This window comes from Bombyx mandarina, chromosome 12 (assembly GCF_030267445.1).
Source record: "Bombyx mandarina strain Sakado chromosome 12, ASM3026744v2".
NCBI classification, from domain to species: Eukaryota; Metazoa; Arthropoda; class Insecta; order Lepidoptera; family Bombycidae; genus Bombyx; species Bombyx mandarina.
The window spans coordinates 13,300,182-13,327,412 of NC_143219.1; the positions used below are offsets into that span (position 1 = coordinate 13,300,182).

Genomic DNA, 27,231 nt, shown 5'->3' on the forward strand with positions numbered 1-27,231 from the left:
GAATCATAGCTAAATGAATAAAATGCTCTAGTAATTACACATTTTCATACAACGATAATAATATCATTAAAGTGTCAGTTTGTTTCTCTTATTTTCAATTCATATACCTACAACTATATTTTATAGTCAATTATATTGTATAGTGTAATTTTGAAAAGTCCCTTTCGACTTTCTCACTTTAGAAAATTTCTCTACAAGTATTTTATCTCTCAAACATATTTATGACCGAAAACCGCCCACGCCAAGAGCACAGTTGTACGAATAGAATGGGTACCTGCGATGTCTTCCGGTCCTTCGGCTTGTGATGTTGTGTGGAATGCAAATGCGTATTAGGCACGTGGGCACGGGCGCCGGCGCCGGCCCTACCTACCGCTTCATAGGAAAATGACAACAATAAGCTTTCTATCGGCAACCTGTTTCATTTACCTGTATTTAAGGTTCGTCTAATTTTTGTAAGACAAAATCTCGTTTTCTCCACTGTAGTGTAAGTGGTTTGTGTCTGGCATATATCACGCTAATTTCTGAACCAAGCTTTAGAAAGATATAAAATCTTTTCAGTAATTTTTAGAGGAAAAGGTAGACCTAATAAGTAATGGATGGATTGCGTGAAAGACGATGTGTGAGGGGGAGTGAGCGAAGAAATGGTATATGATAGAGGAGTATGGAAGGAAAAGACATGTTACGCCGACCCCAGGTGACTGGGAGAAGGGCAGGAATATGATGATCAAATTATTTCAGTAATTTTTCTACAACTTGTTAAGCTGTTTCGACTTACGTATATTCTTTTCATAAAGATTCATGAAAAAGTTAAATAGAGGAGAAAGCTTTTTAGCAACTAATCTCGTTTCTGGTTTCTTTTCCAAATAACTTTCAAGGTCTGGTATCGCAAAGAACTCAAAAACCTTCTAATATCTTGAAGGTCTATTTGTCGCGAAAGTACTGAGGTGCATGTGTACAAAGATATATTCAATTAAACTGAACATCGTAAATAGATAATGTGCAGTTTTAAAGGCATAAATGAGTTGCAAATTAATTTGACAATGTTCCTTTTATAAAACTAAAACAGGTAATTAATGTTGTTGGAATACACAAAACATTACGAGTAAAAGTTGTTGGAATACACAAAACATTACGAGTAAAAGTTGTTGGAATACACAAAACATTACGAGTAAAAGGAAAATACAAAGACGAACTAGGTAGTTGTTGCCACATGTGCTTTATATTATTTCTATGACGGAATAAACCTTAACCTAATTTATATTCATATTCTGTTTCTAAATTGACAATTCGTATATTTTAAGCAGTAACGATTATAAAGTCAGCTAAGAAAGTGCATTCTAAAATACAAGGTCTATGAATTAATTAAAATTAATGTTGTAATATACATTTTAATTTTAGTAAATGTATAACTATTTCGTGGTACTTATTAATGAAACCGTCGAGTTATTTTGAGAGTTAACTATCGTCCGTGACACCGAATAGGTATGTTGTTATGACAGGAATATTTTCCTCACCTATCACCAGATAGGGACATAAATGCGCTGTAATGTCACTTTAAGACCTACGAGGTATCGTGTAATGACGTGTTAGAAAAATTAATAACTATTTTTCGTTCATTGTAAAAGCATTTTTTTTAGTTTTATTGATTTGACGTCTTTATAATTTCACCACCATTGTCAATATACCACGCGTCTGTACATCAAATCGTTTTCTTCCAGATCCAATGTCATTTTCGAAACAGCTTTTTTTCTTACTTATTCTAATAACCTAGATTCACCGAACTAGTAGGTGAGCTCGCGGGGCTCAACCGGAGAGTTGCTAACACTGACCCTAGCAAGAGCAGTGCTTCGCAGAATCTACCACCAGATCGGAAACGCGACCCACTGAGTAGATCCGGCGTGGGCTCAGAACAGCGAAAAGGTTAAGATCACTAGAACATTGAAAAGTGACGTCATTTGGAATAGTAAAATGACAAGTGCTCTCGGACTAACAGTGTTCTAACTTCCTATCGGTACACAATGGACCGGACGACAGTTCACTAATAAAAGTTTCCTTTGAACTAGTTGTGACAACAGCATTATATGGATTATGGACGTTCGCTTACGTACAGCTACTTGAAAGATGCGATCAACCAAAGTTCTTAAGTCAATGCATCACTTAACCGAAACACTGATGTTCACGTTTTTTGAACAGACTATTACGGTGGTATTGGTTTCACTAAACCCGCACACGAAAAGGAACTTTAAAACTTTTCGTGACTATGTTATTACCCATGTATGTGCCATGGGCTTATTTTGAAATCCCGATTATTTCTTACAACGCTCGTTAAATTTCATATATTACGCAATCTTTTTAGATTCCATTATTTCTAAAATACATCACAATTTTCATTCCATTGCCAAATATTTGGCAATGTTGCTAATTAAGAGTATAGATCAATTGCCTCCATACATTAATCACAAATATTAATTAAATTAATTTAAAAAAATCCTAATTCAGAATTAACATTTTCTCCGCATTTACAGTCCGTTGAAAATCACCCAGTACTTTATCTATATTTTTATATGTATATCCCATAGTATTTGTTACTATTGTAATCAGTAGTGTATAATGATTTATTTCTTACACTCTTTATGATATTCATTATTAAAATGAAATTACATAAGATTATTTGAGTTGTTATCAAAGTTAATGGCGTCATAATACTAACAATGTCTCGCGTTGAAAGCTATTTTTACGAGCTTTCGCATAACCTAATGGACTAAAGGTATACATATCCGGGGTGTGGAAAAAACCTAATCAAATGAACTATCCATTTGCACTCCCTCCGTCCAAGCTACACCCATCTATAAATAGACTTTACTTCTAAAACGGTAATGTAGTATTTATGATGACTCGTCACGAATTTTTAACCAATTCTATTATATTTCTAATGATCATAAAACTCAAGTGGAATTATATTGTCAAATCTTATCAGTCAATCTCAATGTAAATCTGAAAGGTATTGCGTGTGATGTATCGAGATAGTCCGTACATAGTCTCTATTAGTCTTTAGTTATCTGCCGTATTGTGTGTTGCTGTATCGACAAATCCGCCAAAGATAACCAACAACGGGCTAGTGAAAACGATTTTTTTTTTATTGCCCTTGTAGGCAGACGAGCATACGGCCCACCGTGATGGTGAGTGGTTACCGTCGCCCATGGACTTCATCAATGCCAGGGGCAGAGCCAAGCCGCTGCCTACCGCTTAATACTCTCCACAAGCCTTCTTTCTTCTCACAAGATTTCTTTTTCTCAAACGTAGAATTGTTTCAAGATTTTATTTTGATAATGCCCGTACGTACAGTACAGCTGTATGATGTAAGACTGACCTCGGCGTTGCGTTGTTTATTTCATATGAAAACACACAAAAAAAAACGAATTTGGCAGAGGTTTGGCATTCTGCGTGGATACGATATGGTTTCTGCATTTATGTGCCTGTCATAACAGTTTATTTCATTCTATCCTTTCGAAAATTTGCGTGTTTTTTTTTATTTGCTGTATTTACGTAATTGTCGACAGTTGTTTGATTAATAAAATATGTTCTTATTAGATGTTTCGTAAATAAATTTGTTATTAGTATATCTGGACAGACACATTCGCGGTTCACTTGGTATTGAGTGCTTACCTATGCCGCCATATACGTTAAACCATGAGGTCTATGTCTGAAATATTTTGCACAACGATCGCAATCGAACGATGAACAATGTCTAGTTTTTATATAAATAACCCATTAAATCGCGCCATTTTTAGTTTCTGCGCTCTCTCTACAAACATAATAAAACCTTTTTTAAGATTCATTGATTGAGATTGCTCAGCAGTCCATGGACATCACAGTGTGAAATCTGCTACCCATCTTGAGATATGAAGTCGAGTGTCAAATACATTGTATAACAACTGTATCACTCTTCAAACCGGAACGCATGATTGCCTATCAGCAGAAATAGACTGCACAATAGTGCCAACCCATACATTCATACTTGCTACATAGTAAGCTTTATTACTCATGGTGGTCTAGAGGGACCATGTCAGCGTCGCCGGGCTAGTAACGGAGCTCACGCGGCTTAAACCTGACGATGTTGCTAACACGAACCCTAGCAAGAGCCGTGCTTCGCAGATATACCACCGGATCGGAACGCGACCCACTGAGAAAACCCTTGGGTCCGACGAGAACGATGACCGGTACTTGGGATGTCATAATCCTAGTAACTTTACTTAAATTATTTTCTATCAATTAATATAGAACCTAAATGATCAGTTTGATTGAGAACCGAAACGGCATCGACGCGAATCAAACGATTTCATTCTAGAAAGTATTCAACGTTAAATAACCTCGTAACATTATCTGAAATTGACGCATGGACGCTAATCGGATACGATAGGCCGACTAGTTATCCGCGCCCGACGGAGCGTATCTCACTTTCCCTCTTTTCCTAAACATTCCCCTCGGATACGAGTCGAACAATTTTAATTTCTCTCTATGACAGTTGCATGATCGTCAGATATGCGACGGTTTGATACGTTTTTTTTTGTTTGTTTCTATTTTGACGTAGAATGTTCAATCTAAGCCTGATGTTAAAGCACGTAACTTGTAGTTTCAAATTTTAAGAGTAACAGAAGTTATGCGTTTCAAATATTTTATTAGTATTTTGATCGCTGAAACTACTTTTGGTGATTAATTATACCACACTCTTAATTTTTTTCATCATCCTATTCTCGTCACACTGTCGGTACTGTTAAATAAATGCGCACTAATCCAACCTTTGATGCGAGGAGACTGACATCACAGATTAACTAAATATCCAACAGTGACCAATCGAGTTTAGAATTGGGCTAATCTGTAGTTTTTTCGAATTTAGTACGCAGGGTTAGGTACCACCACCCTGCCGTGATGCAGTAATGCGTTTCGGTTTGTAGGGCGGGGCAGCCGTTGTAACTATACTGAGACTAGAAGTCATATCTCAAGGTGGGTGGCGCATTTACGTTGTAGATGTCTATGGGCTCCGGTAACCATTTAACACCAGGTGGGCCGTGAGCTCGTCCACCTACCTATACAATAAAAAGATAATATTATAAATAAGAGACAAGTTTTCTTGCGCTTAGCAATATTTATATTGCGCTTATTTATCTGTTGATACTAATAAACTAAATGAAGAAATTCAACCAAATTAAACAGATTTTGTAAGCTCATGCATATACATAGAAACTTGTGGTATATTTATTAGGAACGTTTATCTATACTCTATACTAATATTATAAAGAGGAAAGATTTGTTTGTTTGTTTGTTTCGAATAGGCTCCGAAACTACTGGACCGATTTGAAAAATTATTTTTCCATTAGAAGCCGACATTGTCCCTGATGAACATAGGCTACTTTATTTTTTTTATTTTTTTTTTGGTTTCATGTGTGTTTTAATGTTTCCGAAGCGAAGCGAGGGCGGGTCGCTAGTTAGTCTATAAGATTAAATGTGAAATCTGGAATGGCCTTTTAATACCCTGTATTCTGTTAATACTTTTATACACTTGTCGTTACAATCTGCGGGTTTAAATTGTACTTCATAAACCAGTCAAACCTGTCGACCTAGATCCGTTTTAGACATCAATTGGGAAATAGGGTTGTCTGAATATAGGTAGATCTAGAAGAAAATAGTTGCTATGATAAATAAAAGATTACGTAGTACACAGATGTAATCTTGGTCTTCTGAAGAATTGGAAGTCTTCAGCTGTAGCTATCGTCTTGGCTGTGCCACTTGTTGTTGTTCCGAATATTGAGCCATTAAAAAAATCTAAAAGTAACTCTTTATCCACCAAACTCAATGTTATATTTAAAAATTATAGTTAGGATTTAACAAATCACGCAATCATGATTGATGATTTTTGATTAATGATTTTGCATAATAATGGTCAGGCCGTATGCTTATTTCAAGATTTGGACTTCATGGGTCAAGGGGAGTTGTGGCATCCATGTTATAGCTACTATCGGCATCAGAAACAGCTGTACACTAAATATAAAATCTAATTTATTTTAACACAGCACATCTTTTCAATCCAATTAATTTTGAAGGTAAACAAAATAAATTAGAGTTTTGTATATACTCCATAGTTTTTTTTTTCCTACCTTTTCGCTGGTAAGGGGCTATTCCAGCTTTTCGTGGAAGGGTAGATGAGCTCACAGGCTCAACTGGAGAGAATTTATTAACACTAACCCTAGCAAGTGCTTGAAGTTATTCCATAGTTATTGAATAATATTTTTTTTATTGCCCTATGTAGGCAGACGAGCATACGGCCCACCTGATGGTGAGTGGTTACTGTCGTCCATGGACTTCAGCAATGCCAGGGGCAGAGCCAAGCCGCTGCCTACCGGATATACATCTGAATATCTATATTATTGAATACTCATGCATGTCTGAGATTCGACATCCCTAACACGCGATAGGCGTTATGTTATAACGTCAATAAGTTGTTCGGCGTGTCCCACATAGAATCGTGATCACGCCGCATTCCTTGACAACGCAATCGACGGTTCTCGCGGAACGTCGCTAATCCGAACCCGCGAAATTAATTTGATACGGTAATTACATATAATTAACAAAAGGCGTTTATTTATACTCGTAAAAAGCTAATTTACGAAAATTGCCTTTTACAAATTCTCTCAATGTATTAGTGTAAAAGACTGTATGTAACTCAAATTGTATGTTTAATTATTTAATTCCTAGAATCTTATATAGTATCTTTTTATCTATACTTTTTTGTCAACTCGACGAAGTTTTTGATACAGAAAGGGCGGTAGTGTCTACTCGTGCTGGATATTTGCCACAGAGCAGTAGTCATATTGCCCAGTTTGAAAAGTGATACAGCCATTATACAATGCAATTGAGATATGTGTCTCAAGATGGATATAGGCGTTCACATGACGTCCGCGGACTACAGAGCAATTAGATCAAAAAAATGGAGAGAGAGAGAGAGAGAGAGAGCATCAGCGAAAAGTATTCGGGTTTTCACGAGCTATTTATGTAGAAAAATCGTATTGTGCAGACGCTTCAATGTACGACAAGATTTAGGTTGATGTTCCTCATTGGAGCTATCAATCATCACGTCCGCGATACATAAATAACGTTAATACATTATTTTGAAATATCGTGATTCGCAGGAACTCATAAATCTACATACAGGTTTATTTAATTCCGTAGAATTAGGTCGAACACAAAGTTTTGTTTAGAAAACCCGCTTGTTTCGGGTTAATTGTTGAACATGGTAGTTTTAATATTTTCCTTATTTCCATACATCGTCAGCTTCATCAGACTGTTTACTACTTGGACGTGAGTGAAACTTCAATTCCATTTATACGGGACCGACCTTCTATTCTTTTTTCCACTAAACATTATTTTATGCTACGCTTGACATCCAGCTAAAGGATCTTTGAAATCTTTCTCGATCGATAACATCTGACTATCGTATACGGCGATTAAGGTTCCGATAAAATGTTTTCACGAATCTCAATTAATATCTTTAGATAAACTCTTCAAATGAAGTTGAAGAACTATATGAGGCCGTCAGCACCAAAGTGACCTAACCCACAAATTTTCATATTCGTGCTTAGATAATACCAATTTATTTAAAACATAATCAATTTTGATGCAAAACCGGCCTATCCCTAGTTTGACCCATAGATAACAGATGGCTTTATAAAACTTATTTTGGCGCGTATTGTTTTGGCCAATGAAGCAGTGTAAGAGTAAATTCAAACCTCATTATTTGCATACTAACTATGATACTAGGCTACTTTTTAAAAAAAAAATTTTTTTTGTTTGTTTCATGTGTGTTTTAATATTTCCGAAGCGAAGCGAGGGCGGGTCGCTAGTATATCATAAAAATTGTATTAGATAGTTAGACAAATTGTGTTAGCATAAGAAATATAACCTGAGAAATATAAAAATAGATGTGTAAGCTTTAGGATTGTAAGATTGTACGCAAAAATTAAGTAAAAACTCCCGATCCATAGCCCTTACACTAGGTAAAACATAAAAATAAATAAATAAATTTAAACGTAATAGCCATGTCAACGACATGGGAAAAAAATTGTGAAGACAGAATTGGAGGTTTTAGCTGGTTGGGAGTCCAGCGCTGCCCGAGCCCGGGTAGTGCTGGGTGTCCATGATGGGTTTTTCCCTCCTGTTTTGCCTGTAAATAAAAAAGCTGAGCTCACGGGGCTCACACCTGACGACGTTGCTAACATGAACCCTATCAAGAGCCGTGCTTCGCAGAATCTACCACCGGATCGGAAACGCGACCCACTGACAAGATCCGGCGAGAAACTCAGTGGGCTGTGTCTGAGGGTTAATTTACTCGTCGAGTCCTTCGTCGCAAGCGACGGGTTCGACGAGAACGGTGATCGGTGCTTGAGGTACCTAAAAGCACCGTTAGTGGATCGGGAGGATTCGAAATGACGTGTTTGGGGCGACGTTGACTGCTTTCCATTCTGTCCGCAGGATCGGGAATGTAGTTACCGGCGGCCACGATGAGAGGGTTCTCGTGTCGTGCCGCTTTATCGAAGTGGTACTTTTGCGATGACGGCCTCATATGGCTTACACTAAAGGCTTGTTAAAGGCTGGGTTGAACGATCTATAGCAGTACTATTTTTTACAAAGCACTGATGACCGCCATCGAGAGTTTAAGTTTAGGAGCTCCGGTTATGTTTCAGCGCCAGATAGATCGAGAGCTCGTCTTCCCAATACCTAATCAATTTAATTAAGATCAATGTTGGAATAAAGATCGTAAAACGAACGGTAGGCATTTCGATGAATTACGTATAGTAAAAAATGTTTACGTTTTATTACGGACATAAAGCTAAAGCAAAGGAAAATAAACAGGTTCTGTCTGTCTGATTATTTAGAAACAAAAAAGATAAATATATTTTATATGACTCATACAACGAATAACTTATGTAGGTAGACGAAGATATTTGTTTTTTTTTTTTGCAAAACTGGGTACTTGGACTGATATTTCGTAGATTTTGAATGTTTTTAAAAGCAGATTGCTTTATATCCGACTACCTTTATCTCTAACAAAATGCCCCATTTTTTTATTTGATAAGAGTTTTAAATTCTGTTATATTTAGATATATTTTGAAACTTTCGAACTATTTGTCTAAATGCGGTCACCACCCTGAATCGTGATTCCAAAGTTTCAATTGCATAGATTATTCTATCCTCGAAACGGTGACGTATTTAAGCAGCGGTTTGGCTGGTCATTGACAGTGTCCATGGGTGACGCTAAAAACTTCGCACCTGGATTGTGTGGTCTGCCATCGATGGCTATAGAAATGTGACACCTTTGCGGTAAATATGGTAAACAGTCGACGTCGCCCAAAACACGTCATTTCGGATCCTCCCGATCCACTATCGGTGCTTTTAGGTGTCAAAAGCACCGGTCACCGTTTTCGTCGAACCCGTCGCTCGCAACGAAGGGTTCGGCGAGTAAATTAACCCACAGACACAGCCCACTGAGTTTCGCGCCGGATCTTCTCAGTGGGTTGCGTTTCCGATCCGGTCGTGGATTCTGCGATGCACTGCTCTTGCTAAAGCTAGTGTTAGCAACGTCCTCAGGTTAGAGCCCCGTGAGCTCACCTACTCATTCGGTTACGCTGTCATAACCCACTAAGGTCACCAGCTTAGGTAGGAAATAAAAAGCGGCAAATACTAGTCTGTCTCCAAACGACCACATGCAAGTAATTGTATGTTGCTTTTGATGTTAATACACGATGGTGTACCGGTGCGACGGTGCTCACCTTGTAAGTCGTTCGCGAATTTGCACTCAGTAGCATATCTATTTAGAAAAGTAATAATAGAATTATAGGATTGTGCACATGACGACAGATAGGCACACCAGTCGTTTTAGGCATATGGCAACAGACGCTACACTTTAACAAGGAACTACGTTCCGTTAGAAATTTGTATGATGTTGCAAATTTTTTTACTGGCGGTAGGACCTCTTGTGAGTCCGCGCGGGTAGGTTCCACCACCCTACCTATTTCTGCCGTGTAGCAGTAATGCGTTTGGGTTTGAAGAGTGGGCCAATCGCTGTAATTATACTTGAGACCTTAGAACTTATATCTCAAGGTGCGTGGCGCATTTACGTCGTAGATGTCTATGGGCTCCAGTAACCACTTAACACCAGGTGGGCTGTGAGCTCGTCCACCCATCTAAGCAATAAATAAAAAAAATTAGTAATAATTTCACTGTGAAAAAAATTGCTTTTAAATGAATAATTTTTGCGCAAAATATACTTTATTCTAATGGTATGTGATGTTTATATTTTCAGGCCAGCCTGCGTCAGTTGGATCTGTCGCTGTTGTCCGAATTGTGGAGTCTGAGCGAGGCCATGGCGTCGTGGAGGAGACAGCTGGAACGGGCGCCGCGACTCAGACCAGCACCACCACCGCCCCCACCCATACACTACCTCAGGACATAGCCCCGCCACAGAACTCACCAATATAACGAAGAATCTTACGTCATTAAAATATAAGGCTATAATGATTGCCAATGTTAGTTGAAGGATGAAATAAATAAAGCGGACTGTCATTTGTGTATTAATTACGTGAGGAATAGTGAAGTGACGTTGTAGTGAAAAGGAATGAATTTAACTGACTCAATGTTTACTTACGTGCGAAGAAAAGATATTGTTATGCATATGTAGCTTAAGATGACCATAATCTTTCTTGGTCATTACAATCTAGTATTAAATTTCAGATTTTGTAATTAACAAAATACGAAAGTCGTTTGATGATTAATTTATAAATATTTTTAGATTTAATAAAATTAAAGGTAAAATGATTGTGTCTCATTTCCTATTCACGATTGCTAGGAAAGGTTTATTTTCCCTAAGGGACAGTTTAGACAACCACCCTGGCTCCTCGGGTCATAAATTCAAACACACTCAAAGAAACAAATTGTACCACTTTTGATGTTCGTGTAAAACTAGATAAGAAAACTAAATTAATTAAATGTAAGATTTTTAAGTTATGCATTCGAATTTCTTTCCCGCTTTTGAATACAGACCCTCAAGTGTATTTTATCTATCGCCTTAACTACGGAGGCGATCGGAAATTCACAATTTTTTTTTAAAATCTTCAAATGTTGCCATACTTTATACCGTATTTAAGCTTAGGCCGAACTAGGGTTAATCGCCAGCTTTTGGAAGTCAATTCGCACCCGCACTGTTTTGTGTCTGCTTTACGAGATTATTAAGAGTACCTACAGTTCTTTTTAATTTTTATAGAAATTTAAAATCGCAAGTGTAATGTATAATAGCAGCGCTACAAACGCCTCTAACTTGATTTTGCCTTCACCACTATTTTATAAACATAAAAGTATCAGCATTAGTATCCTTAAATAGAGCCGAAGGCCTTTAATTCAAAATCAATCCGAACATTTCACAATTGAAACTTAATAAGAATGGCAGAACTTAAGACACTACTAGTCAAAATATTAGACGAAATATTGATCTGAAAAAATAATATCTGATGGTCACTTCACGTAATCTTAAGACGCACACTGACAAGTCATATGATACTATCACAAAGAAATAATATAATTTATTCTAATTTTAATTTTTGTAGAAATGCCAATCACTGTATTAGAAATAACAAATTCACCTGCTTAAGGAACTTATTCAGGCAGCTTTACAAATGTCTTGAATTACTTAAATGAAATCAAAAAATGTACTCAGATCGACCTTCATAACGGTAGATTAATTATTAATCAGTGTAGCTAAGGGTTTTGAGGATGAATAAATTTCAGTTTCATTTAGTAGTTTATTTTATTCACGTCAGCAGGCATCAAAATCACTACGACCTGTTTGTTATAATTCGATCCTAGCCTATGTTAATTAAGAGAAAAACCATTATTTTATAATATAAAGAGAAAAAGCCAATTCATTTTTATTACATATTTCTCTAGATATTACTTCTATTATCTATTACGTATTCATAATATTTATCACCCCTATAAATTATTTATAACCCCTCCCAGACACATTACTACAACATGAGGAACGGCCTCATCGTGACCACTGCTGACTAATCCCAGGAACTGTCTCATTGAGGAGCCAGTCACCCTTGACGGCCTAGACACGTGCATACAGATCCACGTGATCCACTAACAGTCTAACACTGCTATTAGACGCATGTAGCTAGCTATAACATTAGGAGCAAGCATATGGACCATGGTAACCGTACTCGAGTGCAATGAGTTCATTGGAAACGCACAAGGGTGGGAAAATAAAATAAAGTCGCTAGACGTGGTTTCTTCAGCGTGACGGATCACATTTAGCTGAGCTAAATACTTATACAGGCTTAAGTACAACAACCTCCAATGAAATGCCGTGAATACTAGTATGAAATTTACATGAGGAAATTTCTGAAAAATAAACGCGAATTTTAGACCTAATGAAACGAACCGAGAGTCCAAATGCTACAGCTTCAATAGTAAATTTAATATTATAAATATACACGAATGTATATGGAGATCGTTGCTGGAATTGAAAAAAAAAACGCGCACGATTTACAAGCGCTTTCTATAAAATTAAAGCGTATTTAGTGCTTGAATAAATAGCTAAGAAATATTTTATATTAATGCCAGAAACCTTCCGAGCGTACTTTCTCAATATCGGAATATATAGTATTATCGTTACGTAGAAGCAGGCTTTAAAACACCGCAGCAGATCAACTCTGTTTTGGAAACCAAAATTATGAACTCCATTAAATTACATATCGATTGATTAATAAACATTTCTTTCATATACAATTCTTCTTATTTCTCTTAATCATTTTTTAATTCTTTTCATCATTTTCATTATTTTTTTTTATTATCAGATTTCTCAAATCGGCTTACTTTAAAAACTAATCGGTTTAAACCGTGGCCAAAAACTTGTAATTGGTTGACATCACTAATGCTTAAAAATAAGTTTTTAACATAGACCTATATAGTAGAGACACGACATAATGTTCTATCTATACGTACAATTGCTTATATAAATAGCACCCATTTTGAAGGCACATACATAAACATATATCTATCTCGTTCTTACTCAGCACTTTAACTCGCAGGAAAACAATATAACAGTATTTCAGTGCGTACATAAAATGAAACATGAATATACGTAAATGTCTCCGTCTCCGTCTAATGAGGCCGAAAATCCGCCATGTTTAGCGCGCCAAATGTCATTGTCACGTCAGTTCGGCCGTCTGTTTTGGGTTGTACATTATTTATTGACTTTGATATCGATTTAATATGATTGCTTATATAAAATTTCTTATTTTATCATGCTTAAAACATACAAAAATAATAATTAAAACATATTTTATAGGATCTCAAGAAAGTTGTCGGAACTATTTAAATAAAATAGTTTTATAACACTATTGTCAACTCGTTAAATATTTAATAATTAAGTGATTTTAGAGAGGAAGTCACAAGGAATGACGTTTGTAATTAATGAATAAATGTTCTGTAGGTGTTTTTTTTTATCACGCAGTCCCTTGATAAGCTTAAAATTTGAATCACTCTCAAGTGAAAGTGATTCAAATGGTGCGGCGCACCTTCCTTGGGGTGCGCTTCGGTAGTGTGTTACGGACTTTAGAGTCAGCAAAACAATTAAAATAGATTGTAATAGTCTAAGAAAAACACGTACTCAAAATACGATAACATTTAGCATGCTAGAAATGGGCAGATGGCTTTGAACTACGCCATATCTTTATGTTTTGCGACAAACGACAACTTTATAAAATCAGTGTACCTAGCAACTTTTAAAAATCATATCGTTTACTTGGCAAATTCGAAGGACGAACTTGTCTTAGATTTCACCCATCTAAATCATATCATATTTGCACATAACAATATACCTACTTACTTCCCATTAAAGTATAAATTCTACAAATAAATAATACTCAACAATATTTAAAATAAAATGAGCCAAGAACGTTTATCGATAAAACCTGATAACATTGAAATCTTTTGTACAGCACTAAAACCGCCATGTTTTGTGGCCAGATGACGTCACAGTGGCACGAATTTTTGGTTGACGTTTCATTTCCATAGGTTTCCTACTTCAGTCATAGACCTATATAGTAGGGACACGACATATTGTTCTATACGTACAATTGCTTATATAAATAGCACTCATTTTGAAGGCACACACATAAACATATATCTATCTCGTTCTTACTCAGCACTTTAACTCGCAGGAAAACAATATAACAGTATTTCAGTGCGTACATAAAATGAAACATGAATATACGTAAATGTCTCCGTCTCCGTCTAATGAGGCCGAAAATCCGCCATGTTTAGCGCGCCAAATGTCATTGTCACGTCAGTTCGGCCGTCTGTTTTGGGTTGTACATTATTTATTGACTTCGATATCGATTTAATATGATTGCTTAAATAAAATTTCTTATTTTATCATGCTTAAAACATACAAAAATAATAATTAAAACATATTTTATAGGATCTCAAGAAAGTCGATGCCCCAAAACTATTATCTATATATATTTAAATTCATTATGGAGCCCTCATCCGAAAAATCGGACACCATTTTTCGGTCGCAATCTATTGATCATGACACTAATCATAAATACCTCTTTAAAATATGTCATCAAAACACATTTAGACATTCTGTTTAGATATTTCAGGAAAAAGGCTACCGACAAAATCTCTTCGGAACTATTTAAATAAAATAGTTTTATTCCGCAGTGAGTAAAACACTATTGTAAATTCGTTAAATATTTAATAATTGAGTGATTTTAGAGAGGAAGTCACAAGGAATGAAGTTTTTAATAATGAATAAATGTTCTGTAGGTGTTTTTTTTTATCACGTGGTCCCTTTATAAGTTTAAAAATTGAATCACTCTCAAGTGAAAGTGATTCAAATGGTGCGGCGCACCTTCCTTGGGGTGCGCTGCGGTAGTGTGTTACGGACTTTAGAGTCAGCAAAACAATTAAAATAGATTGTAATAGTCTAAGAAAAACACGTACTCAAAATACGATAACATTTAGCATGCTAGAAATGGGTAGATGGCTTTGAACTACGCCATATCTATAAGTTTTGCGACAAACAACAACTTTATAAAATCAGTGTAGCAACTTTTAAAAATCATCATATCATTTACTTGGCAAATTCGAAGGACGAACTTGTCTTAGATTTCACCCATCTAAATCATATCATATTTGCACATAACAATATACCTACTTACTTCCCATTAAAGTATAAATTCTACAAATAAATAATACTCTTCTTCTTCTCCATCGCTCCCTCATTGCTGAGGATCATGACTCCGTTTTAGCTTGTCTACTGTCAGCCTCCATCGGTTCCGGTCAGTTGCCTGGTGTAGTGCAGCGCTAAGTGGTCCGCTGGTTTGCTCGGAGATCTGGTCGGACCAACGTTTGGGGCTAAATAATACTCAACAATATTTAAAATAAAATGAGCCAAGAACGTTTATCGATAAAACCTGATAACATTGAAATCTTTTGTACGGCATTAAAACCGCCATGTTTTGTGGCCAGATGACGTCACAGTGGCACGAATTTTTGGTTGACGTTTCGTTTCCATAAGTTTCCTACTTCAGTGACTTCAGTGCATTATACAAGAGATACGAGTGCTTCACACGTTGCTAAAAAAAATATTAAAAATAAATTTTCGATGTTACCAAAGTTTAGTTTTGCATAAAGTTAGGAAATTCCGAATCCTCGGTGTTATTAAAGAATTTTTTTTGTTCGAAAAACATGTTCGTACATACTAGCCTAATATATTATTATGAGTAAGCAGAAAATATAAACAGTAATGTGTATGACTGTCATACGCATTTTACTTAATAAACACAAAGCTCACAAAGCAGATTGATTCACTCGAAAATTAAATTACAAAAAGTTTATGAAATGTGATAAAACTATGAAGCTCAAAGCTAAACACAAACTCGTTAATCAGCCTGAAACTCATACTAATCTCCTTAGTTCAAATGAAGAATTTAAGTGATTAGCCATTTTCCTTAAGAAATGTGGAAAAAAATGTAGAGAAGACAAAACCTGACAGCACCATTGACTGTTGTGCAGTGTGACCAGATTTAGCAGAATTCTGCGGTTTTAGCAGAATTAGACCCCCAATTTAAGGTTTAGCAGATTGTGTTGCAGATCTGAAAATAAGGAATTTTTTGACTGAATCTCATAAAACCTTCGCAGAATTGTAGCAGGATTTGATATCTAACTGTATTTTACATTTAGTCATTAGGGTAGTTGCGCTAAAAATATTTGAGAAATTTTACCTCTGTCAAAACAATGTCAGGTTTTTTTTCCAACACTGGCAGCACTCAAACACATTTTAGGGGAATCCCCTTTAAATATTTAGCTTTGAAGTTGTGTTCCTAAATAGTCGTCGACCGTCGTCACTTAGTTGTGTAATACTCGTAATTTGCAATTTCTTTATCCACAAAACGGTGTATACAAAGAATTCACAAGTTTGGCCAGAATTGTTTCTAAATTTCCTAATTTGGTTACAGAATCTAACATACAAGCAATTGACTCCGAATATCGGGGGGTTAAATTAGATTCCGATCTGTTAGAATCTGGAGGAAGTTCTAATCCCACACTTAAGAGTTTGAACACAGAAATGTTTTGGGGCCACATTTCAAAAATTACGAAGGCTGATAGAAATAAAAAGTATCCGCACTTGGTTCATTTTGCAAAGGCCATGATGATTTTCCCTATATCTAATACAGCTTGTGAGCGCCTATTTTCTCAAATAAGCAACACAAAAAACGATTTGTGGAACAAATTTAAAAATAAACATATTGCTGCAATTCTACATGGCAAACAGGCAGTTAAACAGTTAAAGAATAAGGTGGATGCGTCAATTTTACGCCATCAAAAAATATGGTATAAGCAGCACAAAGTCGTCGTGGCCTAAAGGATAAGACGTCCGGTGCATTCGTTGTTGCGATGCATCGGTGTTCGAATCCCGCAGGTGGGTACCAATTTTTCTAATGAAATACGTACTTAACAAATGTTCACAATTGACTTCCACGGTGAAGGAATAACATCGTGGAATAAAAATCAAACCCGCAAAATTATAATTTGCGTAATCACTGGTGGTAGGACCTCTTGTGAGTCCGCACGGGTAGGTATCACCGCCCTGCCTATTTCTGCCGTGAAGCAGTAATGCGTTTCGGTTTGAAGGGTGGGGTAGCCATTGTAACTATACTGAGACCTTAGAACTTATATCTCAAAGTGGGTGGCGCATTTACGTTGTAGATGTCTATGGGCTCCAGTAATCACTTAATACCAGGTGGGCTGTGAGCTCGTCCACCCATCTAAGCAACAAAAAAAAGAAAAAGCTCGACAGTTCTATATAAAAACGGTTGACGGAAAAACGGTTTGAAGTTATAATTGGTTAATAAATATTAGAAATTGCCATTTTTTGTTCATTTAAATCCTCGTAAAAATGATGACCTTAAATATATTAGCTGAATTTTGGAATTATTTACAAAAACTAAGCAGATTTTAGCAGAATTTATACGAGTTGCTGGCATAATGTTCGATTTAAATCTGGTCACACTGCTGTTGTGATTGTGAGTGAACGAACTACGAGTCACGGATCGCACCACAATAAAATTCGATAATATTATTTCTTCAAAGTTCAACTTAAATAATTACAACCCATGTCAGAAAGTTCAACACAGATAAATCACAACAAGGAAGAACAATCCACGACGAAAATACCAGATTCGGTAAAGGTTAGTGTGATGGTTTAATGACTTTTTTATTCAAACAATTCAAACTAGCCATATTCAAATTAAATCGTATAGAAAGAAATTTTATCACTGATTTTACAATTTATTTTAATAATTTTTACAATCCTTGAATAATTCATGTCTACAAAACTAATTTTAATAACATCTTGTGGTAACCATGGCAGCAAAAAGTTAAAAAGCTAGATTTGAAATTTACCTCTACATAAAGTGATGGATATACTTTGCTAAACAGATTACGAGATAAAAAAAATATTATTTACAGAAAATTATATTAATGGAAAAAGACAATGAAGCCAATGCTAACAGAAAATCCAGGATTGACCTCAATGCTCTACCGACTCGACAGTATTTGGACCAGACAGTAGTACCTATACTGCTGCAAGGTCTATCAGCATTAGCTAAAGAACGTCCTCCGGACCCGATAAATTATTTAGCAGCTTACTTACTTAAAAACAAAACTACTTTCGAACTTGCCAACTCAGGCAATAACAATAATCAACCAACAAACCCACAAACATAAGTATAGCTTTATTATAATGCAAACAATGAAAGTAGCTAATCTCAAAGCAATGACTGGAAACATTTTGTTGGACACTCATCTGGTGGCATAAACAGCGAATGACAATGGTGTAAATTGCTCAAATTTTATAGTTCTATTATTTAACAGACTAGAAAATATATACCAGTTTGCCTTATAATATGCATATGTACACTATAGTTGACAAAAAGAAAATATATAATCAATGAATTGTTAGTATCTGTACTCAAGAATATTTAGTTATAGACAAAAAGTTGTACTCATTCTAAAATAACAGTTAGTCATAGCGACACCTGTAAAACAAATCTATAACAATTTTCTGTCCATAAACTATAAGTAAAATAACAAATAAAAATATAATGGCTTTCATACAGCAAACCACGAAAATTTGTTTTAAGTATTACAGTTGCACTAGTGGATTTATAACAAAAAAGTGATCAAAACTTTACAATAGGACCTCAATATTCTGAGCACAGAGGATGAGTCTTATAAAACATTTATTGATAACTGTTAATTTTGCAGTCCGGCATAATATAAAACTATTTCACTGTAAACTGAATCTCTCTTTCACGGATGTAACTTTTAATTTTAATTAATTTGAGATAAACTGTAAAAGTTTGCACATCAATAACTTATATCTGACAATTTAACAATTAAAGATATGTGGATGCTGAGAAAACAAATGCACTAGTAATATTTTTAGATACATGCTTTGTTTAAATAAGTGAATTGTATGTAGCTAAGTTTTGAAATTCAACTGGTAAACGTTTTAAATGGCAAATATTTTTGACAAACTTCTTTTATATATGAAACTATATTTATTTTACAAATTTAAAATGAATGTTTTAACAAATAGTTGAGATGTGTTGAAGATGTGTTCGACGCGATTGAAACTATTTTTGTTTTAAGAGATTTTGTCTCACGAGGTTCAGATTATTGAAGCTTTGATTGAATAAAAAAATGTAATAGATGGATTTGGACTCTATATTGTATCAGCTTTAAAAACCCAGTGCACATGGAACTGAATAATGTACCTTGATAAATGTGATAAGCAATATGTAGAGCTAGTAATTTGAAAACATCATTTCGCAATAAGTGGGCCTTACTTTAATTATAATCAAATTACTTGCGCGTAGTTATTTTCTTATTCAAATAAATATTTGAAACCCAATACATCGTAATATTATTTATTCTACCACATTTTTAATAATAGCTTAGTAAACATCATCATGAATAAAAGGTGTTGTATTTTAAAAATTTAATTTAATTTTCTTTTAACATTCTCTCTCAGACTCTTTCTAGTAGTATGGGTTGAAAGATGACACTTCAATTTCGAGGTTGGGTTGTGGCTTTCACGTTAACTTCGCTGATATATTCGATAGCGTTACGGATGAGTTAAGGGAAATTAGCGCCAGCTAAATACGGTCTTGGTTTCATTCCTATATCTTCTGATGTATAGCCAAAGATAGAATTATACGTGAGCCGTGTCTGAATTTCCGACATCAATTACTTTGCCTTTCATACACCAGTTCATTTACAGCCGTATTATGTAAAGATGATTTGAGTTTGGAAAAATTGCCAGGAAAAGAGGCAACAGCTTAGAAAAGCTTCTGGTTATAGACAGGGTATGCGGAAGAGAAAGCCTAAACGTAGAAGTCCAATATGCTGATCGGACCACATACGCTCTACCCTCAACACATCAGTCGACATCGCCATCCACTCAGCCGAGGATAAACTGAGCTGGCGCAAGAATGTCCAAGAGAAAAGCCACGATCCCTCAGCAGTAAACACTATTGACGCAAGGAGAAAGTGGAAGGAATATGCAACCAATAAGTAATACGTAGGTATCTTCAATGAATATATTACAATAGACAACAAATCGTTCCGTTAGAGTGGCCAAAATTGAAAAAGAACTTAATTAATATTACATTTCAACATTATCTCCCAACATTTAATCCTTCTGCTCAGTTTCCTCCAAGAACTTTTGCCTGTGCAACAACCAAGAATCATTATCGTCTTGACCTTCGTACTCTGGGGCTAAAGATGGTGGTTCGAACACCAAAAGGTCTGTTTCCACACTTTCGTTTGTCAGGGATGGTATCGAATCGTGTACCGGCAGAGGAACTGGTTCAGGAGGCAAGAACTCCGCCATGTATGCAGTCACGTTGCGTGCTCGCCAAACTGAGATTTTACCTTGAATATAAGAAAGTAACCGAATTTAAGTAATAATTAAAGCATTCAAAAATACGAACGAATCAAATAGCAAATCTAACCAACTTTTATTTAGTAAATGGGCAGGTTAGTTTCTGCCACGGAAAATCTAATGTTAAGGCTAAGAGATGCTCTTTCTGTAGAATTTGAAAATGCACCTCATGTTTTACGACATCATGCGCTTAATGATTTCAGGGTGTACACAAATTTGATAAATTAACGAACCAAACTATAGGTATATATGAATAAAATACTTATTTTAAAACACATACCTAAAGTTTCATCTATTTCTGTTTCCTCTTCACCTTCCTCAAGTTTATCGTCTTTTGCGTCTTTTTCTTCTTTCTCCTCTTCGCCTTCACCGTATTCCTCTAAATTTGGATCTTTGGTCAACAGGTGAAAGCCATGCTGCATACAATCGGTGTCAAAAACGAAACAACCCGTTCCTTTTGGCATTCCCTTCACCCATGAGCCGTGGTAACGATAGCGAGGATAAATTATCTGGCCTGAACCTTCAATTGTACCCTCTATCCAAGTCCCCATAAATTTTACTTTCGAGTCTGCATAGAAATACGTTCCAAGACCGTGTCGCTTTCCTTTAAACCAGGCGCCTTCGTAAATATCCCCGTTGGGGTAGCTATAGGCGCCGAATCCTTGCTTCAGGTCGTGTTTCCAGTCGCCTTCGTATCGAGAACCGTCTGGGTATATCATTTGTCCGACCCCGTATTTCATGGCTCTGCGCCATTCACCTACATAAATATCGTACGTTGCTCAATAGGTCACAACATAGCATTATGGTTGCATATTAAATCTACGAGTTACAGAAGCACAATATAGCCTTGAACAAGAAAATGGAATTTTGAATAACAATAAAACTTGCTAGGATACTTAAAAATAAGTCGGATACAATTATTGTTTTGGTAAAACTCAAACTTTGTCAACTGATTTGAATGAAAGAAGAATTAAAATGAAATTATTTATGTGCCTTTTACGACACTTAAATTCATTATAATGGTTGTAATAAAATCATGTTCAACAACTTGTATGTATAGCTTATGTACTTAAATTACTGCCCATGTATCTCAAAACATAATTGAAAACCACATATATAAGAAATCAACCATTGGATATTAACAATTACAAACGTACACACCAAACCGGTCACCGTCCTCGTCGATACCCGTCGCTTGCGACGAAGGGCTCGACGAGTAAAATAACCCATAGACAAAGCCCACTGAGTTTCTCGCCGGATCGTCTCAGTTGGTCGCGTTTCCGATCTGGTGGTAGATTCTGCGAAGTACTGCTCTTGCTAGGGCCAGGGTTAGCAACACTCCGGTTTGAGCCCCGTGAGCTAACCTACACCTTAGGGTGAAGCTGAAATAGCCTCTCAAGGCTATCAGCATAAGTAGCAAAAAAAACCACACACACACACACACAAACCAAAATGTTTACATTTTTGTGATACAATGTGAGGTAAGTTACCTAGAATATAATCATTATAGTAAAACATGGTTTACATTATCTCTTTAATCTTCAACTCAAAACACACGAACCAGATGTAGTTTACAACTGAAATAAAATTCCACGGACTGTTATTTATAAACGAACCTTCGTATCTAGCTCCGTTTTTAAATACATACAGTCCCTTTCCGTTCCTCATGCCCCTACAGTAACAGCCTGTATAGAAATCGCCATTCGGTAGAACAGCCCAGCCTTCTCCGTGGCGTTCGCCATCAGCATTGCGACCGCCTACGTAAATCTGAACAAAAAATCAACTAAGCATTGTCAGTTAGTTACAGTCGGAAGGTATTGCTATGACAATCTTGCTAGGGACGCTTTTGAAATGACTCTTGGCGAGTTAGAATCTATTTAGTATCTTAAAATAAAACACGCAGGTATTCGATTTGGGTATTTTAGAAAGCTAACTAGCTGTCCCGGCAAAAATTGTTTTGCCATATATAAGATTTCTAGGGAATCTATAGTGTAGAAAAAAAAACTAATTTATTGTAAGTGTGTAAGGATGTGGTAAATGAGTGAAAGAGGCATGTAGCGCTGTGAACGTTGAGGGAATATATAATAAAAATAACAAAACCTCATTCAACCACATCATACCTCATGATAACAAAAAAAAAGTCCAAATAAAAAAAATATGTTTGGGGTGGACAACCCTAATCACTTAGGGGTATGAAAAATAGATAGTAACCGATTCTCAGGCTTATTGAATATGCATAAAAAATTTCATGAGAATCGGTCAAGCGGTTTCGGAGGAGTATGGGAACGAACATTGTGACACGAGAATTTTATATATTAAATAAAACCTTCGGTTATTTTATTAGATACACGATCATTAACACGACATTTTATTTCATAGAGCTTTGTAACAGATTTGTATTATTAGGACATTAATAAACAAACATTGTGTGTAATTAGTTTGTCGTCGGCTACTTAGTTACTTACCCCAATGGTATCAACATCTTCAGGCCCCTCTCCCTTTTCTTCGACCATTCTTATTTCGTCAATACTGCAATATGATAATACAGAAAAACGAATAAAATGCAATATTTTTATTTCTAAAATGTGTTAATTGAAAATCGAAATTTGAAAAAGCGGATGAAATGTCTTTTACTTCAAGCATCAAAAGAAGAAACATAATAATCCCTCGCTACGGAACGTTGCAATGGATATACTCGTACTACTGGAGATATAACCCATGTAGGGTTGACCTCAGGAACGTCTGCCTCGTTTGTAAAACTCATGCCAAATCCCTAGATAGGACGACATTGTGTCCCGATCCCATATAATATGGGATAAGAGCAATAAGAAAAGGAAGTCTGTAACAAGTGCATTATTTGAATACTATACCAATTAAATAATTACAAAAGACACCAAGAAGTTTATTCGGTATGTGTAAATGAATACGCTGGGAACTCAATCAAAACCTGTCCGAAGAAAATGAATCACTATGCAATTTTAATTTGGCGGGTAATTGACAGACATTTTACTGACATACACATTACACAGATAATACACTTACTGACATCTGGGAATGTATCAAACATAAATAAGTTTTATGCTGCTACGACGGTTGTGATTCTAACAGTAAAACTCACGTAGGTATTTATTATCTTCTTTAAGAAATTCATTTAATTATTATTTAATTAATATTTGTTCATTCTCTTTTAGTAATAACCTAAAAGATTGGTTGAAATAAATCATACGAATAAAAACAATTAATAATTAACTTTATTTTCAATCAAATAAATTAATAACTCTTTAAAACTACTTCCTTATTATATTTTTAAATACAAAAAGCAAGCATTAAAACTTAGTATTAAAATGACGACGGGCCCTATATGCAGTAAGTAAATGGACACTGACTAGATACAGAGCAAACTGAACATCAAGTTTATTATTGACAAGTTTGTGTTTGACTGGCAAGAAGCAACAATTAAAGACGATTAATAAAACCACTCTCGATCACAGACTTTCAGCAAGAACAACGTATAGCCTCTAAGAGCAGACCGATTTCTTTTCAATACATTAGCAATACGAAAATAGAAATAATTTGTAAAGTTTACAAAAAGGCCATGTATTTTATAATCCCTACTTAGCTTTTTTAAGAATTATCTTAACCTAATTTTATAATCTAATTTTGTACTATTCAGTTTCATTCATTTGTATTAAGGACATCACAATGTCTGTCATCAGTATATATGTATGTGTTTTTATTTTATTTACTGTTATGTTTGGATTGATAAACAAGGTCAACGCTTAATTTCCTTCTGTAGGTCACAGTATACGACAGGCCATGTTGTGTGACCTCAATCAAGTCGGATTCCTATCGCACTGGTCTATACAACTAAACTTGGTCTACTTTTATTGACACTCAATAGCAGAACGTTAAATAAAGATATTTTCAACGAGGCGGTGCTTGTGGTGGTGCGTCTTCTAACTTCCCCCAAACTACGTTGCACATTTCACGCACAAGAGCTTGCTCACCGGAGTCTAGGTCCGGTGCTGGCCTTCTTCTTTCCCTTTCAACTTTTTCTCTGACTTCGAGAACTTGCAAGGCTCGCACTACAGCCTCTGGGCGTTCGTTCGTAGCACCTCCCAAGCCTTTTTCAGCCTCTAGTCGTCGTATCTTCTGTTCTAAGTCCTTTACGTACTGAACGGTTCTTTCAGCCAATTGAGGATGCGTGATCGGTACGGAAGGTGTTGACCGTGTACCTTCTTCTGCGTTCGTACCGCTGCTACTTCCATCGCCATCATCCCGTTCTCTACCGGTTGTTCTTCCACAGTTAGAGCACACGACTCTCTCGCGTTCCTCGTCCAAATACAAACATAATTCTTTTAATTCCAAATTATCATGGATCAGTTCTTGTTGTTTATCGTCAAGTTCTCTTAGCTTACTTTGATACGCAGAAACTTCTTGTCGCATCACAGAAGCAGTATACCTTCCGAACCGCTGCCACTCTCTGGCTAGTTTCCTTCCTTTTTGTCGATCATCGTCTAAAAAACAACATAAATCACGAAGTTCTTGATTATCTTCTGTAAGGCGGCGATTCGCTTCTTTCAATGCTTTAATGTCGTTTAGCAGCGCTTGTATCTGCCGCCTTTGATCGTTCGACGCGCGAGGACCTTCGGGCTCGACTCGTTTCGTGAACTTCAGCATATCTGCGGACCTCCTGTGAATTTGTTCTTCCTCTAAATTACGTTGGGCACGTTGCGTGTCGTCGGCACTTCTCGCCCGCACTGTTGGCTCCACGGGTTCGTGGACAATTGCCTTAGTTATTAGTTCTCCAGACGGTCTCAGCACCCGTAATGCTCCAGGGGGCAGTGGATACCCCGTAGGATATCCTTGAGGATATTTTGAAATAGGTACAGATCCACTGGGATAATTTCCAGGTACCGTCCCGTGTATTCCTGTTGGATATTGTAGTTTAGACGGATCAATGGTTTTACTTAAGTACGGCGGTTTGAACTCTTTGGCAGTCGCGTCAACAGTGGACAGTCTGGGCGCGCCGGCGGCCGGAGGCGGATGATAACGCGGTGGAAAGTTTACCGGTTCTGGGGCCTGTTTGCCTAGTTGATGTTTTTGTTTACTGAAATGGCCGGCGTTCTGGTTGATTGACATTTTCGGAGCCGCTTCGCTCGCCCCAGTTCAGTCAGTACATTGTTATGGGTTCTCGAAGGTCATTCCTAAATCAGCACAATGCGACCGCGCGAAAGCTGACACGGCATGAGTTCAACGATTGGTCCTTGAATGATGATAGGAGGGGAACGCCGCCGGCTGCGTAGGCTGCGGACCGTGGCATTCGCACAATTAACTCGATTTTTAGTTCTGCATTACACGACCACTTGAACTTCACAGACACTGAAAATTTCACTTCACGCACGTGTTCAATATTGTGAGCTGTTCATATTTAGTTGTTGTTTTCTTAAGTCAGGTTATACTTAATAGCGTTACGAGTAGTGTGTAGAGGCAGGAGGGCGCGCGCGCTGCGCGTGTCTCCGACCGGCGCAGACTGCTCTACCTGCGCGCAGGCTCTCGCGGCGTCTCGCTCTACAGCCTACCACAATCTCACCTGTGTGTCACGCACACTATCGCACTCCATTCGCCTATCCATTAACAACGCTGCCAACATTTGAATCCAACACAAAGATATCTCATCAAGTTACAAATGTAACCTTGGCTCCAAAGCGGCTACGTTGACTTTTCTTTAGTTTAAAAGGAGAAATAATTAATATTTTATAAAATAGCGTGATAGCTACACTGCAATTACATTGGTCTTGCTTAAAGATATACATAGACAGACTCCCATTCATAAATGCGAAAAAATATTCCATATGAATCACATGGAGTATTTTTAAACAAAAACAAAAACATTTAATTATTTCAAGATTACATAATAACTTATACAGCAATTAATTATACAACAAAACAAAAAACAAAATCACAATCTTCTTCAGTATATTAATAAACGATATATTTTTCGGTGTACCTTTAGTGTTCTAGGTATGGGCGGACAACTTCATCTATTAGGCTATTCTACTAGAACTTTCTGGAATATATTACACATATTTTATAATTGATTTGACTGAAGTCTTTCGATTAGGCCATTATGAAAATCCCCGATGTAAAGATGCCAATACTCGAATATTAGTGATTAAAAAAATCTGAAGAACATTTTTTTTTATTTATTCCTTTGTAGTCGGACGACCATACGGCCCATCTGATTGTGAGTGGTTACCGTCGCCCATGGACATCAGCAATGCCAGGGGCAGAGCCAAGCCGCTGCCTACCGTAAGAAGAAAGAAAGACAGTTCATTTTGAGAAATTATTAATTAATTTTATGTTTGACAATTACGCTTTTTTTTGTTTAATATTTTGTACACACAATTGTTAGAAGAAACACGACAATAAGGATACAGAGTACAAGGACACTACTTATTTCGTGTTGAAATCTCTTCCAGTAGGCCAGCAGAAGGAAAGAATAATATAAACATATTACAAGATACAAAACAATATAATAATATATACATACACATCCATATACTTACTTTATATTATAATAGATTATACAAATATATATATCTTTATTTAATATAGAAAAGATAAATAGTGTTCTTTAACAGATTTATTGAACACTG

The 27,231-nt window shown here is 36.3% G+C and overlaps 4 protein-coding genes across 4 annotated transcripts in view; 2 read left to right on the forward strand and 2 right to left on the reverse strand.

The window, feature by feature from the left end:
* lmgB (lemming B) overlaps nt 1–11,844 on the forward strand; it is a 46,297-nt gene extending 34,453 nt beyond the window's left edge. Inside the window, exon 3 of the mRNA XM_028184431.2 lies at nt 10,358–11,844. Coding sequence (XP_028040232.2) covers nt 10,358–10,507 — 150 coding nt within the window. The 3' untranslated portion in view covers nt 10,508–11,844. The remainder of the gene's footprint in view (nt 1–10,357) is intronic.
* A 5,760-nt stretch (nt 11,845–17,604) lies between these two features.
* On the forward strand, nt 17,605–19,540 carry LOC114250556 (protein dpy-30 homolog). Its single transcript, XM_028184471.2, has 2 exons — nt 17,605–17,813; nt 18,094–19,540. Exons 1-2 carry the CDS (start codon nt 17,739–17,741, stop codon nt 18,349–18,351), a joined length of 333 nt encoding a protein of 110 aa, XP_028040272.1. The 5' UTR covers nt 17,605–17,738; the 3' UTR covers nt 18,352–19,540.
* Rsph1 (Radial spoke head protein 1) lies at nt 17,893–23,587 on the reverse strand. The gene is made up of 4 exons (XM_028184465.2): nt 23,038–23,587; nt 22,189–22,339; nt 20,853–21,329; nt 17,893–20,562 (listed from the first exon to the last, which is right to left on the reverse strand). Exons 1-4 carry the CDS (start codon nt 23,083–23,085, stop codon nt 20,321–20,323), a joined length of 918 nt encoding a protein of 305 aa, XP_028040266.1. The 5' UTR covers nt 23,086–23,587; the 3' UTR covers nt 17,893–20,320.
* Nucleotides 23,588–23,805: 218 nt separating this feature from the next.
* Nucleotides 23,806–26,323, reverse strand: Ccdc85 (coiled-coil domain-containing protein 85). Its single transcript, XM_028184462.2, has one exon. The coding sequence runs from the start codon at nt 25,712–25,714 to the stop codon at nt 24,497–24,499; it is 1,218 nt and encodes a 405-aa protein (XP_028040263.2). The 5' UTR covers nt 25,715–26,323; the 3' UTR covers nt 23,806–24,496.
* Between the last annotated feature and the right edge of the window lie 908 nt (nt 26,324–27,231).